At 33.3% G+C, this 17,414-nt stretch overlaps 3 protein-coding genes across 7 annotated transcripts; 2 read left to right on the plus strand and 1 right to left on the minus strand.

Annotated features, from left to right (window-relative positions):
- Positions 1 to 147: 147 nt before the first annotated feature.
- Positions 148 to 9,207, minus strand: LOC117780657 (RING finger and CHY zinc finger domain-containing protein 1). Of its 5 annotated transcripts, XM_034617282.1 has the most exons (6): positions 9,054 to 9,126; positions 6,158 to 6,555; positions 2,284 to 2,445; positions 2,060 to 2,218; positions 775 to 1,053; positions 148 to 718 (listed from the first exon to the last, which is right to left on the minus strand). In XM_034617282.1, exons 2-6 carry the CDS (start codon positions 6,374 to 6,376, stop codon positions 602 to 604), a joined length of 936 nt encoding a protein of 311 aa, XP_034473173.1. In that variant the 5' UTR covers positions 6,377 to 6,555; positions 9,054 to 9,126; the 3' UTR covers positions 148 to 601. The 5 variants fall into 5 exon arrangements, 1 of the variants encoding a protein (XP_034473173.1); XR_004617098.1 differs by lacking the exons at positions 148 to 718; positions 775 to 1,053; positions 2,060 to 2,218; positions 2,284 to 2,445; positions 6,158 to 6,555 and adding an exon at positions 7,210 to 7,373 and having other exon boundaries at positions 9,081 to 9,207; XR_004617099.1 differs by lacking the exons at positions 148 to 718; positions 775 to 1,053; positions 2,060 to 2,218; positions 2,284 to 2,445; positions 6,158 to 6,555 and adding an exon at positions 7,210 to 7,413 and having other exon boundaries at positions 9,081 to 9,207.
- Positions 9,208 to 10,470: 1,263 nt separating this feature from the next.
- Positions 10,471 to 15,172, plus strand: LOC117780093 (transient receptor potential cation channel protein painless-like). Its single transcript, XM_034616495.1, has 3 exons — positions 10,471 to 10,869; positions 12,111 to 13,892; positions 13,960 to 15,172. Exons 1-3 carry the CDS (start codon positions 10,663 to 10,665, stop codon positions 14,077 to 14,079), a joined length of 2,109 nt encoding a protein of 702 aa, XP_034472386.1. The 5' UTR covers positions 10,471 to 10,662; the 3' UTR covers positions 14,080 to 15,172.
- Positions 15,159 to 17,344, plus strand: LOC117780094 (FK506-binding protein 59). Its single transcript, XM_034616496.1, has 8 exons — positions 15,159 to 15,385; positions 15,454 to 15,596; positions 15,974 to 16,094; positions 16,163 to 16,301; positions 16,363 to 16,723; positions 16,779 to 16,889; positions 16,944 to 17,081; positions 17,162 to 17,344. The coding sequence occupies exons 1-8, from the start codon at positions 15,187 to 15,189 to the stop codon at positions 17,273 to 17,275; spliced, it is 1,326 nt and encodes a 441-aa protein (XP_034472387.1). The 5' UTR covers positions 15,159 to 15,186; the 3' UTR covers positions 17,276 to 17,344.
- Positions 17,345 to 17,414: the final 70 nt, after the last annotated feature.

The following is a 17,414-nucleotide window of genomic DNA, read 5'->3' on the forward strand; positions in this document are numbered from 1 at the left end:
TACAATTTAATATATTGTGAACATCCAAATTGATTCTAATTAGGTCTATTAATTATGTATATATATATATATATATATCTACTATTATTTAATACCGTTAAATATATTCAATTTATGTAATCATAGCCCAAAATAATATTCAAAAACTTTTGTTTGTGGTATTTATTGTCAAACTTAATCATCAATATAATACAGAAACTTCTAATATTTTTTACAAAATGCTGAGATTTGAGATTGTTGGATTGAGCTGAGAGACAATTTTAAGTGAAAATTGAAATTCGAGTTGTTATACAGGCAAATCTAATAAAATTCGAGTGGAAATGTGACATTTGTTCTACATAGAATTTGTGGTAAATTTGTTTCTACAAAAAACCAATTGAGCACCAATTGATCTTTACAAACTATAGATATGTGTATGTAAGTGTGTATTTATGAATTTGTTTAATGCTTTAATATGTTTATATTCGATACCAGCTCGAATTTGGTCTAAATTCAATGCGTTTCGATTTCAGTTTTTAGAAATTTAGTTTCTTCAAATGTGGAGCATGGCAAGAGATTTCCTGTTGCTGTTGTTCTGGTTGTGGAGGTGGTGAAGTGACTGTCAGGCGGTCGTTGGTTCATCGACTAGGGAAAGGCGACGCTTCACATCCTGTGTGGTATTATAGGCGCCACAATGCACACACTTGAGTCCGATAAAATGGAATTTGGTTTTAGAAGTCTGCAAAAGAAATGCTTGATTAATTAACAACCTGAGGATTAATTAAATGTGATTACCTTGTGACAATCATTGCAGAATATATGCACACGCTGATTCTCATACTTGAGTGGCACGGGCATGCGTAATGCCTGAGCATCCAGATATTCCCATAGCGCCGTCATGTCAATAAGCGACGTCTGACAGGTGGGACAGGTATAATGACCCGAGGCAAGCAGCTGATCGAAGCACATTTTGTGCAACAAATGGCCACAGTCCGGAATGTGGCATGGAATACGTGATGTGTGGATGTCTCCCAAACAAACCGGACAATGTGATCGTGAAATATTTTCCACACACTGCAAAAATAATTAATATATAAATATAAATAGAGATTTACTCAACTTTATCTCCATTCAAATGATTAATGATTTCTTGATTTATTTTGATTTTTTGGTAGTGCCTAATTCTTTTACCGTTTTTCGACTACCAAACGAACAATTTATTTTTTATCTTTAACATCAACTACTGGATTTTTGTGCAAAACCCAATTAGTAAACCGGTTTTGGTAATGATTCTGCACTCTGCATTTATTTCTAATTTAAAGTCTACTATTTCTGCAAGTGATCCACACAATCTATATATATATTTTCTTAGAAATTGATGTCAGTGTCAGGGCTATTCACAAAACAGTTTGCATTATTTCTATTAATGAAAAAAGAGTATAATAATTGTTTAATGTAACCAATAAAAGTTATTGAAAATCGAAAATGATCTGTATATTTCTGTGTGTATTAAAAATATGTGTAGTATAAAGAAGCTAAATAAATAACATACAATAATATATGACCTAATTTCTGATCAGACTTTTTACAAAGATAAATATGCAAGTATTCGAAAAAAGGGTATTAATTACATAGTTTTTAATTTTAAATTTCAAATTCTCAAATATTATTCATTAACTATCCTTACTTGCTTGAATTAATTTTTTACGTAGCTTAAGCTAAAAAATTTTTCTGTCTTATCATTAGTTTACTATAAAATTCGAATTTTAAAGTTATGGCTGTATCAACAGAATAAATGTTTAAACTGGAGAAATTTGTTGCAAAGCTTGTTTAAAAATTCGTTTGTTTTAGAATTAATTTCAAGTTGAAGTTGATTAAAGAATTTTATTAACATTGAAAAAGGCAAAAGAGATTGACCAGTGAATGTTATTTATTATTCAATATTCAAATATTAAAATTATTAAAAAAAATTATAGCCCGATAAAAAAAGTTATGAAAAGTTTGTCGCCAACTGATATTTAATTGTTAATTAATAATTTTGCACTCCAATAGTATTTATAAAACTTTTACTGATACTCACTCTATGTCCGTCTATCTTTAACTGTATCGGCAGACACATATTGCAGACTTCGCAGTGAAAGAAATTATGTGCACCACCAATTCGGCAGATGCCACAACCATGACAATGATACTGCTGCTTATCCGCATCATCGAACAGATTGCAAATGAGGCAAGTGTACTGCAATTAATGAAAAATAGGTAAGCAATCAATATTGAGTAATAGATAATGGGAGTTGCACTTACTTTGCCGAAGCGTACTCCACAATTTTCGCATTGTTCCTGCACCTTCTGCCGCGTGTTGCACTCGGAGCAGATGAGTTCTGTGAGAGTTTTACGATCAAAGTGGTGCGATTCATTCTCATCGTGGCAGAAACGACACTTGTAGAACTTGTTGCAGCATGGCGTCTACAAAAGAGAAAAAATTATTTCGAAATGAAGGTGGTAATGAAATACGAATGTGGCATGTCCCGAAACAATTTTATTTGGTGTTAAGAAATACGAATACGTATACGACACTTAGTGTCAACATAAACATTGCAGACACAATTCAATTTAGCGAGTCATAAACATTAATTAAATCAAACTGAAACTGAAATCGAATCCTAACACCTTAAAATTTGGGCAATTTGTGGCAGCTGGCAACAAAGAGAGACGCATCGCTTCATTAGACGTGTGTTAATTGTTTTGCTAAATACACATATTTAACTATAACTACATAGAAATATTTTAAATCTCTTGAAACATCGTTACAAGCAGAAACACAAAAAATAATCCAATGCGCAGCAAAATAATCCACGATGACATTCAATCTGGTTTCTCGACCTCCACTAAATAACAACAACATCATCTGAAATAATACAGACACGCCTGTTCTCCAAACGAGATGACCATGAAGTATCTCAACATTTCTAATCACTAATATAGCAATATAAATAAATATAATAATATTTTACAATATTAAGTTCAAAATTGACAACGTTTTTTAATTGTAAAGCTTCTTTCACGTTTAAATAATAATATCAAATCAATCTGGATAGTCAATAGAAATATTATTTTAGCAGGCATTTTTGTTTCAAAAATTTCTAAAAATTTTAATAAAAAATTAAAAAAGACTTTGAAATTTAGTAATTTAATTTATGTTTAGACGTCAAGATTTAGTAGAGAAATATGTATAATACTATTTATATCTTAATACATTTTTAATTAAATGTTTAATATAATTGATATACTTCACTAATTATTAATAACCAAGGACTTACCTAAAAAAGGGGTTTCAATGATAATGCCTTAATAATGATTCCACAACTATATTATTCCCACTTTTGAATTATGGAAATTTTGTAAAAACACTTTTCTAATAAAAAGTTTTCATATACACTGTATATTCAGATGGTTTATGGTGAAGAAAAGAAACTTCCTTCTAAATGCCATAAACTGATACAACTTATGCAATATTTGTACTCAAAGCCGTTATATTCAATAGCTCTAAATTAATATTAATGAATTTTAATATGTACTCGTACAAATGTGTATGCGGGCATGTCTGTGTCATTCGTCTAAGTCACTTGAGCAACTACGTTGTGTATAAGCTACTAATAAAAATAACTTTAGAAATATTCCTAAATGATTATGATGTGGAGCTATTCAATAAAATTTGACTTAACATTTCATTTTACATAATTTTTAATTTATGTATCTGATTTATTTACAAAGCGATTTAAGCCATCCATAGCAGGGCATATAATATTCGATATACTATACTTTCTTGCCCAAATTATCTTTGTTCGATTGTAAATAATACACATATTGCTAAAAATAGATGTAAAGTCCCAATAAATCCGGTTTCTTTGATTTTCCCCCAATCATAAATTTGTATTATAAACACAAAAAACCCTTAAGCATGTTTCTAGCTGTTTTACATCTATTTAAATTAGCGAACAGGGCAAAAATAATTATAGAGCTAACGATTTTCTAAAACTTATAGGCAAACGATAATCATATTCATATATAGCTGCAGTAGTTGCCTCAAGATGGAGTTGGAAGCTTGATGAAGATTTTGTTGAAAGATATAAAAATTAGGAATATAAGAAATAAATCATAAGCTAGCTAAGTAAATGAGAATGGGGATTATTAAAAAATATTTTATTTCAAGAAATTATATTTAATTTATGCAAAAGAAGAAATATGCATCGTGTCACGCTGTCATCTCTAATTGATAGTAGATAGGCCTGCAATCAAGGCCTTATTTGGAACAACACGCTTACGCATACTAAATTCAATGCACCTGAGACAATAACCTATGAGCATGTCAGTATGTATGTGTTACAAATAACAGGCTTTAGTTTATTGAACTAGTGAAGGTGTAGACACTATATGGAAATACTCACGACCTTTTTTACTATTACAATACAATATACCGATAGCTCAGACAAATTTGCGTGACATTTTTCAATATTCTACTAATCTAATATTTAAATTTAATACCGAGAACTATTAATTTTTTGTTCAGCATTTTTTTAGTCAGTTTGTAAGTCAAGTGCAAAATATTTAAAGCAATTGCAATAAAAAATATTTACTTGCACAACAAATGCACAAAAAACTAAAAATTTTACAACATTTCGGATGACAGCAACAAAAATACATAATAAAATGAGAGTTAAATAAGATGGTTTGATTTATGATAGCTGTATGATAGCTTGTATTCATTTTAAAAAGCGACTTTATTAGATTATCAAATTCGCTATTTCTATGAATTTCATTTATAAAGTCTATATTACAGTAAAATCTCTAACTTAAATTCCAGCTGTCTTGTGACTCGTTCTAGTTGATATTTTATTTTGTTCAAATATAAAATTCTGAAAACAAAATTATTTCGATTGTTAATTGCTCTAATTCATGTTCATTTCAATTGAGTATTCATATTTTATAGATCTTAAGTCACTTCGATCATCATTTAATTATTAGATGTACAGTAATAACTGTGTAAATAGACATTTGTATTATTTATATCAGACAAAAATGTTAATACTTAATTCAACAATAGAGATAAAGGGTCGTAATTTAAATGGGATCAATGGAGAGGTGTTAAATGGGCGTTCGCTTTTCATGGATGATGCAGTCGAATTCTTTCCACTGAGTCAGTTATTTTCTGGAGAAGAATGAGGGAAGCTGAAGAAGATAAAGAAACATCAAGTGTAAATTGTTGTTGGTTTATCTACGATAATTCGCATTTCTTGACGTTGTTGTTGTACAATTCACAGGCAAACACTAATTCTCCCAATTGAACTCAAATTATGCAGCCACAAAAGAAATGTAGCCCCAAATGTGTGTAAGTATATGTATGTGTATGTGTGTGTGTTGAGAGTGTATAAGTGTGTGTATGTGTGTGCGTGTATATGTGGGAACTACGTTTATTTGTTTGTTTAGAAACGTATAAATAAGTTGAAATGTTCGTTTTGGGGGGAGGGCAAAAAAGAACCGATGACTTAAGGAAAAGCGCCACGACGACGATAACCAGAAGCCGACAAAACGGAGGCGCCTCCGTTGTGCGCCACGTGCTACAAATTTACAAAACCATTTTTTTTTTATTTAGAAGAAGATTTACAAATCATTCGCTCAATAATGGTTAGTTATGGAAAAAAAACTCTTAGAAATCCTTATAAAAATTTTCGATTTAAATATAAAATAAAATAATTTCACGATTAAGCTATACATCTTTAAAGGCATTAAGTTAATCAGTCTGATTGCCATTAAAAATGGCATTTACAATAATTTGTTCATGAACTGAATATCGGGCTTAAGTAGATAATAGAAAAGACCTATTGACATAGCAACAGCCAGATAGAATTTCCGATATTTCTATCATCTCACTGATAATATTCAAAGGTAGTTTCATATAATATTGAAATAGGCAACAAAATTTCATTATATATAAATTTTTTTAGCATATAGAACCCTAGATGAAAGCAAGAAAGTTAACAATATTTTCTATGTTAAAAAGAATAAAATTCTGATTTTAATTTTGTAAACTTTGTAACAATTTTACACAGTTTTGTTAGATTGTAGGAGAGGTTTGCTATTTCAGATATACATATTTATATAGGGTTTCATGACTTACCACGAACATGGCGCGTCGTTTGTAATGTGTACAACCAAATCGCAGTGATTCCGGCGTTGCGGGCTTTGTTGCATCTATTATTGTATTGCATTTGTTGCTATCGTTGCCATTGATGCGTTGCAACTGCTCGTGTTGCGGCGAGTGATGATTGTGTTGCTGTTGCTGTTGTTGGTGTTGCTGTCGCTTCAAGTGTGCAACGGCAATGTTGCTGGCCTCCATTGCAGACTCAATATGAGTTTTAAATTTGTGGCTGCTGTCGTATTCAATAGCAATGTTGCTGTTGTTGGTGTTGCCAACGAATTTGAGAGCCGGTGTTGAGTGTGATTTACGCAAATTAACAGCAATCGTTGTTGTTGGTGTTGCTGCTCTGGTTGCTGTTGTTGTTTTTGCTGTTGTTGCTGTAGCGGGAATGGAAACAGACTTTGATGTTGATGACGAACCAGCAGCAGACATAATCAGCTGTTGTTCTCGTTGTTGTTGCTGTTGCTGTCGTGATATCTCAACAGCAACAGTAGCTATTGTCGTTGTTGTTGTTGTTGTCGCAGCCTCCAGTGAGGTCGACAACGACAGCGACGATTGCGACGATGAATTTAAATTGACTTGATTGAGTTCTTTTGTATTGGTAAATGTTTGTACATCAATGTTGTGGCTGCTGTTGTTGTTGTGCGAGTATTTATTGTGGTTTTCACTTAGCGATATTCTTCGTTGCCTCAGCTGCTTCTTAAATTTGTTGCAGCCTCTGTTGCTCAGCCAGTTACTAATATTGCTCTTATTGTTGTTGCAGTTGTTGTCTTTGTCGTTGTTATTAATTGCTACCAACGACGTTGCTTTTTCAATTGCTTCAATATTTAAATGATTTGTGGTTGTCGTTGCGACATAAACTTTGTCTTTGTTCAATTGCCTAAGTTGCTGTTGTTGTTGTAGTTGCTGCTGTTGTTTCTTTGCCTCATCATCCACAACAACAACAACGACAATGTGTGCTGTGTTTGCCTTAACTTCTTTGTTTTCAATTTGTGTTTTTTTTGTTGTTGTACTATCTCTTTTTGTTGGTATTTGAGTTGTTGTTGCGGCTGCTGCTGCTGCTGCTGCTGTTGCTATTTTTGATTCCTTTTTATCGCCATCTGATTGTCGTCATCCCCTTTGCAAACTTTCGTTTGTGTAACTTTTTATATTCATAGCGCGCGTCGTCCACGCCAGCAAATAACTGCTTCCTAAGCTTTAACAAGTAACAGTGGGTCAATTTATTTCTATAGCAACTAACAATGATATTGCAAATTGGAGACGGACATGTGTTGTTTTTTTTTTTAATAATATTAGACAGTAAGTTTTTGTTTATAACAAGACAATTATCAATATTATTATTCATTTTCAGTTATTATATTAAATATGAATTTATCAAAAATCTCTAACACCTAAAAACAATTGTCGGTGCTACAGAAACCAAGCTACTTATGTTTTAAAATTTAAATAATCATTAGTAGTAATAATTAAATATATAAGTAAATTGAAACATTAAAAAATGTATTATTGATGAAAATAAATTAATTTTGTATTAAATATATTTCGATTATAATTAATTATTTTTAAAAATATACCTAGCTTAAAAATACTGTTGAAATTTTAAATAAATTTGACTTCGAGTCTAAAAGTAATCTTGAACATTTCAGAAACACCGACATTTTTGTTTTGCAGATTAATGGAATACATCTGATAAAAATAAAAATGTGTTTTTTGTTAAACAACACATTCGTCCATCTTTCTTTACTAATCTTACAAGCACATTTTTACATTCGTAAGAAATCTTTTTATATTGTTTTTTTACTATCATTGAACAGATAAAACAAAATAAATAAAGACAATACAAATGATTTGTAAACAAATAGCACTTATCCCAGTGTGCGACGTCGCTTCGGCACACTTGTTGATACAACAACAACAACGATAACTGCAATACTTTCGCTTGATCTTCGTGTGTTGAGCCACGAACTGAGCCGAGCTTTTGACTATGAATGGAAGATACATTATAATATTATTCACACAAGCACACACACACACACATCACATTCACATGTGCAGGTGTGTAAGTACATTAACCGTTATTTGCCAACATCTGGTATGTGCTTAATTCTTTGCTTTTTTATTTTGCGTTTAAATATAAGATGCACGTATTTATATGTACGAGTTCTGTTTATTATCTTTCGTTTCGGTAAAAAAAAAAGCACTGAGTATTGTTTACTTAGATTCTTTTAGGTTTTCTTTTTGCTGTATTTTATGTAATTATATATAAAGGGAACAAGCCGACAATAAATATTGAAACTGTGCACAAATTAAATACGCGAATGCGAACCGATAAGCCAACCAAACAACCAACCAGACAGACGACACACGACAACACTGGCGACAGTCGACATCGAAATCGAACAGAAAACCCGCTAGGCAGCAACAACAAAAACAAACCCGAAATTCAGATTTCGATTATTAGCTTTCAATGTTTACGCACGCACGCAGGCTCAAAAGCACACACACAAATACCAGCATAGAAATACATATACGAAAGTATATATGCAAGTACATACATGCAGGCATAAAATATTGCAAGTTGCTTTTCATATTTTTAATACTTATTTAAAAATCGAGTTTAAATGTTGGAAATCCGTTTGCAACATCTTTTTACCTATTAAGTATTAAGTATTTTTATTTATTTTTTATTTTTTGCATTCGTGTTTATTTATTTTTTGTTTTTTTTAATGCAATTTGTTGTTGAACTTGTTTTTTGCCACTTCTTTCTTCTTCGTCGTGTGCACAATGATCATTGAACTTTTTTGACTGTGATTTTTAACTCATCTAATAATTTATTTGCTAGGTTTTGAATATTCGTTAAAAATAGTTTAGTAACCATAAAAGATGTAGACGTAAAACACACCAGCAAACACAACACGAATGATAACAACAACAGCAACAGGCGTCAATTAAATTAAAAATTTAGTGCACCGCACTGTTTTAATGACGCGCTCCCGTTGTGTTTTGCTCAGCACGGACTCCACTTTTCAACTGACGACATTGTCGAGCGTCGAACTACACGTGTGGGAGCCCTGAGATGAGTACAGCATAGGGTGTGTTTCCAAAGTTTACGATCGTTAATTATGTATCCCACAAAAATACCGCTACACGAGGAAAAGTCTAGTGACGAAATCCATTTTTAACCCCAAAATTTCTGATATCTAATTTTCGCTTTTTCCCGCTAAACTAACGGCTTTTTCAAAAATTCGTAGAACAAACATTTCTAGTTATTCGAAAAGGAATAAATCCCCATCATTACATCTAAGCTTCTTTAGCGCTTTGATGCAAAACAGACAAACAAACTGACTTTTCATTTTATTTTGAGAAGTCAACTAAAATTTTCAAATTTTTTTTATCTATTGAACCAGATATCGGATTTGAGTGATAGAGGTATCAATCGACTCGTATTTTTAAATAGAATTATGAGAAAAAAAATAAATTTTACCAAAAAGCCCCAACAGCCCCATTAGCTGCAATAATTTAAATTTCGCCCTTCCCACTTACACCCCCGTATCTCGTGACCCAGGTGAGCTCGAAAAAGTTTTAGTATGCCATTTTGTAAGTTAGGACTAAACCATTCGATCGGTATATAACTGGATCTAATCTGACAGTCATAGCAAATTTCGCAAATAAGCTGTATATATCGCTAGTCGCCTTTCGCACTCTTCGTGCTGCTTTCGTCACTAGCGCGAACTGCTAGCGCGAACTGCATTCAAGAAACATTTAATTTCTCTCAAAAATACCTTCAATCAAAAATATTTATTACTTACTTTGTAATAATCTGATGTTTAGATAAGTATAAAGTGTCGTAAACTTTTGATACGCACCTAAGGCCAGCAAGCATTCTGCCTCTCTTCTGTTACTCTCGGCTTTGATCACTTGTTGTTGTTGCTAGACGTTATCGGAAGCTTTCGCTTTAGCGAGATAAATGTGCTTTAATTGAGTATCTCATTGACGCTGAATCTTAAATAAAATCATTATTTCCATCCGATAGTTGAGAATACATAAGCATTATCTTTAACTGTTAAACCTTAATCGTTCCTTTTTTATAGCAAGATATGTATTGAGAACATCGCAAACGTAGCCAACATAGATATATCGATATTTCCTTAATGAATGATCGACTATTTGATTGAAACAATCGATAATTTACCAAGCACACGATAAGTTTATTTTGGTAAGCTAAAATTATCGATAGTATAACAGCTACATCACAGCACTAAGCGAATAACTACGTGAATAGCAATCGATCGATAACTATCGATCCATTAGGTTTTACACCGTCATTCAGTCAACAAAAAAGAATTTCGCAACAAAGTCTTGCCGGTCGCCAATATCTGTTACCAATATTAACGTGCGTGCAGTCGTGAATAAAACAATTTAAATAAATATCTGTCTGACAGTTAATAGTGTTGACGATACAGAAAAAGAGAAGTATAAAAAATATGACTTCTTATTTGAATGAAATGAAAGGTTACATTGAAGCAAACCATTTGGCAAAATTTAAAAGTGTTTTAGACAATCGAAATTATTCAATGGTCGATCAAAAAAGTACTAATGAAATACTAAGAATTTATGAGATTTTGTTGACTACCCCGAATCGTGGAGATTTCTTGAAATTATGCATTGAACATGGCTGTGAAGCAGAATACGTAAGTTCCTACGTTCATAAATACTTATAATAACAATGTTCAATCCGGTTCAATCCGGTTTAAAAGGCGAACATTCTAGCTAGAGGAAAAATATAGACTAATCATAAAGTGTGTTGGCGACGCTTAGCAAACCTCGACTGTGGGATCTTGGAGATGGAATCTTCTCTTAAGTAAACAGAGATCTTAGGGATCGCTCTCTTAAGATGACGAACGTTTGGGGTGCTAAGCAACAGCTTGTGCCGCGTTGACAATACTGACCCTTAGTGAGCTAGCGGACGTTTATGTTAACATTAGGTTCGTGGAAGCACTTGAAATGTCATTTTCACTGGCCCTCTATTCTTGTTGATATATTATTTCTTGATACGGGAATGTGCTTGGGCATACATAAGTGAGGTGTCGTATTAAATAACATAAGTGGGTATGTGTAGTGGATGTGTCACTATATCACTACATATCCGTGTATGTTTTGTTACGGTCGTAAAGTGACTCACAGATTATTTGACACCATAAACAATTTTTGTTTTTGATTTTTATGTTCAGAAATAATATCGAGCCCTATTTGCGAGAATGACCTAATCGCCAAAAAGCAATTTTACAGGAGGTCGTTTTTTTTATACCCGTTACTTAAAAATAAGTAAAAGGATATATAGTGTTCGTTGGAATTTAGTATATATATTAAGTATATATATTCTTGATCAGCATCAACAGCCGAGTTGATATAGCCATGTCCGTTTGTGTGAGCGACTAGATCTCAGAGACTAAAAGAGATAGAGAAACCACGCAGATAAATTTTTTTTTCCAATTTAAGCCACGCCCTCCTCCGCGCCCGCATATCGAGAAAAACCACCTAGCCCGCAGTTCTTAAGATAATAATGTCAGGAAGAAGGAGGCATCTCCGACCCTATAAAGTATATATATTCTTGATCAGCATTTACAGGCGAGTCGATATAGCCTTGTTCGTCTGTTCGTCTGTCTGTCAGTCTGTATGAACAAAAGAATCTCAGAGACTATAAGAGGTAGAGTAACCAAATTTGGCACACAAATTTCTATAAATCCCATGCAAATCAAGCTTGTTTCAAATTTATGCCACGCCCCCACCGCCACCGCAAATCTCGAAAAACCACCACACCCAAAGTTTTTAATATAATAAGATACTTGTGGTACCCTATAATCGGGATCACGAATATTGCCTTCCGACTGGCTTAATTTAAGCTGTTAAAATAATTCTTTTGTTTTTTTAGGTAAATCCACACCTTAGAAAAGCTGCAATAAACTACGTCGTCGAGTCGTTGCATTTTAGTAATTTGATTGTTTTGCTGTTCTCTTTAGAGGATGACAAATACAATGATAAAATTGATGTTAATTGGAAATACCAAGAACAAACTCCACTTCACTACTTAGCCAAAAAGTTAACCAAAGAAAATGTGGGTGAAATTCGTGCATGCATGGACTTGTTACTTCGTAAGGGAGCCTCTATAAATATTTCTGACAATGATGGAAAGGTACCGTTGGAGTATGTGATGACTAACAAAGAGCTTCTACCAAATGATAAAACTGAGCTAATCGACATGTTACTTCTTCGATATGGGCGTAGAAATAAACTTAAAGACAAGGCGCATATACAAGGCCGTTTGCGATTTTATGACAAGTTAAATTATCTAATTTACGTGCTGGTCAATGATGAAAGCGCTGTACAAGTTCTTTGTCAAACGCTTAATATAAACTCAGATGAAGATAACATGAATATTATCCTTAGGGCCAGAAAGATAAAAAACGTGAAACTCTTTAAAGAGATTATAGATTCGAATAATCTAAATCTGAACCAGTTCACATCCATAGAGCTGACCAAAGCTATTATCCATGAGATGCGATCAGAGTCAAGAGACAAAGAAGGACATTTGAACGATTTAGACTGTCTTAAAATACTGTTTAAAAGCAGACACGTTGACGTTAGTGGCGCTGATGCGATGGGAATACCCCTGCTCAGTTATGCTGCTGCTGAGCGCAGAGAAAAGATTGTGAAGGAACTAATTAATCATGGAGCCTATTTGGGCATGAGAAGTAATTACAGAGAGCATCCCATGGCGCATATCAGACCCAAGATACTGGAAGAGCTCTTGGACTCCTTCATCACAATGGTGGAAAAAGAAGAAACCCAAGACATATATATAAACATAAGTCTAAGAAACATTTGCCATCCACTCACTGAAACCCCAAAAAAATTGGTTCACAATGACATGAGGGCCATCTCGCATATCAAAAATGCTAGAGATCTGCAACATTTACTGACTCATCCAGTAGTGACGTCTCTTCTCACTCATAAATGGCAGCTGTATTCAAAGTTCTTCTATATTCATTTAGTGATACATTTAATTTTTCAAGTGTTGATAACCACACTAATTTTTTTTAAATTTTACACTCAAAAGACCGGGACAGATAAAATACAATTTGCCTGTTTGCCATTCATAATCTACCTATCTATTTGTGAGATTGTGCAATTTTTGTTAGGATCTCTGCACTACGTTAAATCATTCTTTGTTAATCTCATAAATCTGGTAACTATCGGATTATCTTTCTTGACATGTTTTGGATCAGATGAAACTCAAAAAACCATAGCTCCATGCACTTTACTGTTAACATTCTTCAAGCTATTTGTATTGTTGAGCTCATTGCGAATCAACTTTATATCAATGCCGCTTCTTATGCTATTAGAGGTTTTCAAATCTGTGCTGAAGTCAAGCATACTCCTTGTGGTGGTGGCCGTCTTTAGTGTATGTTTTTATTTGGAATTCGGAGAAAAAACGACTTGGAATTCAATCAACTCTACGGAAAGCTTAACCCTGAATTTCGACTCGATTTTAACCTCTTTCATTAAGTCTATTATAATGGCAACTGGCGAATATGATGCAAGCAATTTGAAATTTCAAAGTATACTCGGCTACCTTTTAATATTTTTATTTGTGATCTTCGTGGGAATTTCGTTATTTAACTTATTGATTGGTCAAGCAGTACAAGACATTCAGGTAAGTTTCATAACACCTCAATTACTCTTGAAATTAATTTTATTTTATATATCTATCTGATTATTAGATGATCAAAGATCAAGCGGATATTATAAAAGCCATTAACTGCATCAATTTTATGAACACCTCTGAAGAATTCCTTAATCATGTAAAATTATATAGATTAGATTCTTGTCGAAACCGGTGAATGAAGCAGTGGAGAAAATTCAAATAAACCAATATCGATATCCCTATACGATGACTTGCTACTCATATACTCCCGATACGTCAAAAAGTAAGGAGAAGAAAAAAGGAAATTGTTTAGTCCAAATAAGTGAAGATAATGAAATTGAATCGAGAATAAGTGAACCGTTGTTAATAACGTCTGTGAGCGAAGAACATGTAGCACCTTCTCCTTCATTTGTCTCTATCAAAATAACGTTTCTTAAGGATACAATTAAGAAATTTTGGCTTAAATTGTTTTCAACTTCTACCGACGACAAATCCAAAGAACATATACCACCGTCTTCTTCATTTGTCCATATTACAAAAACGTATCTTAAGAAAACATTTGATAAATTTTGGTCCAATTTGATTTCTATGTCTATCGAAAACAAAACTGTCGAACGTGCTGTACAAATTGCTGAGAAAAATTCGAACATAAATTAACATTTCTAGAAACTTTAAGACCATTGGACCATTAAATGGTAACTTTTGAGGAAAAAGATATAGAGATTTGCTGTACAGAGTAGAATGTAGTGCTCCACCGAATTCGTTTAGACTGTAGACCAACTATACAGCTATAAAATAAATTTGTCGACCTTATTCTACAGTAGAAGTGTCAAAAAGCTCTTCAACCTACTTTAAATTAACAAAATTATCGCTTTGAGACGTACTAAAAAACCATGTTCAACTACAAAAAGTGCCATTAAATATTTAGACTTAAGTAGTTTGTTTTTAATTACTCGTCAATAAACTGCTTTGTAATTTTAAGCTTGTTAAAGTAAACGAAAATTGTACATTACCTTTTGTTGTAAATTTGCTCTCCCCAGAAATCAATAAACTTTTTCTATTATTATATTAAAGATCAAAATTTAAATTTAAAATAAAAAAACAGTGCTGCAAGCCGATGAAAATCAGCGGATTTAGTCATAATTATCGCACTGTGATTATCGATACATCGCATAGAATTATTGAACGAAATAAATTGTTAAGTGCTTTGTCATCGATAAGTCTGTGTTTCGATCATTTTTCATATGAAAAGGGGGCAGGCTAGTGTCAATTTTGGAGTCTCAATTAAATAAAACACAAGAAAATGTCGGAAGAAACAAAAAAAGTAGATTTGTCTGGCGATGGAGGTGTGCTAAAGGAAATACTGAAAGAGGGAAGCGGAGTCGATACGCCAAGTGGCGGTTGCAAGGTCTCACTTCACTATACCGGCAGACTTGTTGACGGCACAGAGTTCGATTCCAGCGTGGGACGGAATGAACCCTTTGAATTTGAGCTGGGCAAAGGTTTGACAAGCATCTGCTTATAATTGTGTCAAATTATGAATTAATAAATGTGTATGTGCTTTTTCAAGGACGCGTTATCAAAGCCTTCGACATGGGTGTCGCTACGATGAAACTCGGCGAGCGTTGCTTCCTAACATGTGCTCCAAATTATGCCTACGGCGCTGCTGGCAGCCCGCCAAGTATTCCTCCCGACTCGACACTTATCTTTGAGGTATGTACTCACATTTTCAGATTGAACTATTCAGTAGAAAAGGAGCTGCAGTCAAGAAAGTCCGACTTTGGAGATCCTGTACCTATTCTGTACCAATAACTTTTGTATATTTGTACCAAATCTAGTACATTTATAATTCTTTTAAAAATATTAAATTTGTAGCTTATTGTGCGCTTTTATATTAATGTTGAGAACTTAATTAAAAGTGCGTTTATTTTAAAGGTTCCAAAATATTATAAATTTGATTCATTAATTTCAATTAAAATAACTTTTTATTTAATGTGATTAATTTAGTTTTAATGCAAAGTACAAAAAAAATTTTTTTTGTCGAATTTTATATAATTTATAAATGGACTATTATCCTTATATCCTTGCAGCTGGAAATGCTGGGTTGGAAAGGCGAAGATCTCAGTCCCAATCAAGATGACAGCATTCAACGAACAATTCTAGAACATAGCGATAAGAAGAGAACACCCAGCGATGGTGCTTTTGTCAAAGGTCTGTCACTATTATCAAACTTGCGGTTAAATAGTGGTCAACTGACATACATAATCATATTATTTCAGCACACATTACTGGATCTTTCGATGGTAATGTGTTTGAAGAACGCGATGTGGAATTCGATTATGGCGAAGGAAGTGCCAGCGGTATTGTAGAAGGCCTGGAAATTGCTTTGGAGAAAATGAACATTGGCGAAACATCCAAGTAAATGATTGTATAATTTAAAATATAATGTATTATCACTGAATTTACATGTGCTTCACAGAATCAAGATCCAGCCAAAATATGCATTCGGTACCAAAGGCAATGAGACCTTTAAGATACCGCCAAACTCAACGATTGAATACGTTGTTAAACTGATTGATTGCGGCAAAGGTCTGGAGGAGTGGAAATTAAGTGATAGCGAACGCGTTGCTGAGGCTAAAGTCTACAAGGAAAAGGGCACCAACTATTTCAAGAAGGAAAACTATGAATTGGCCATTAAGATGTACAACAAATGTAAGAACCTATTACCCAGCATCAAGGATAATACCAGTGATGAGGTCAAGGCTCTGAAAGTCGCCACACACAGTAACATAGCACTGTGTCACCAGAAATCGAACAATCACTTTGAGGCCAAGCAGGAGGTACATACAAAAACATTTCGTCATTTTCTTTACTATAGAATTTTATATTTTTTAGTGTAATGCTGTGCTTGAGCTGGATGCCAATAATGTTAAAGCGTTATATCGTCGTGGACAGTGTAATCTAGTTGTCAATGAACTGGAGGAAGCCTTGGATGATTTTCAGAAAGTAAGCCATAATACAAATTGAAAAATACATTTAGCTTAACGAGTATAATGGCAGGTTATACAACTGGAGTCTGGAAACAAGGCTGCTGCCAATCATATTGTTATATGCAAGCAGAAAATCAAGCAAAACAAGGATAAGGAGAAGAAATTGTATGCTAATATGTTTGCCAAATTGGCTGCTAACGACAAAGAGGTAAAATCAACAATAAATTGTTATTGCCTATGGATTATAATATATATGTATGTGAACTTTTTTTTCAAATCGATTTTTAGACGGATCCTCCACGCGAAACTGACGTTCTGGATCAGTGCGGCGAATGGTCCGAGGAGGATGCTAAACGTGAAGCTGATTTGACGCTAGAGCGCGATAATATAATTATGATTTAAATTTATAAAACAAAAATTGTACAGCGCACTGCTGTTATTCTTTTTAATGCATACTTACCAACATTACTATTATTATGATTATACATTACTTAAAACTTTCGAATTGATGGCTTCAATATTTTCACATTGAAACTGCCCA

Source organism: Drosophila innubila (genome assembly GCF_004354385.1).
Source record: "Drosophila innubila isolate TH190305 chromosome 2L unlocalized genomic scaffold, UK_Dinn_1.0 4_B_2L, whole genome shotgun sequence".
Taxonomy (NCBI): domain Eukaryota; kingdom Metazoa; phylum Arthropoda; class Insecta; order Diptera; family Drosophilidae; genus Drosophila; species Drosophila innubila.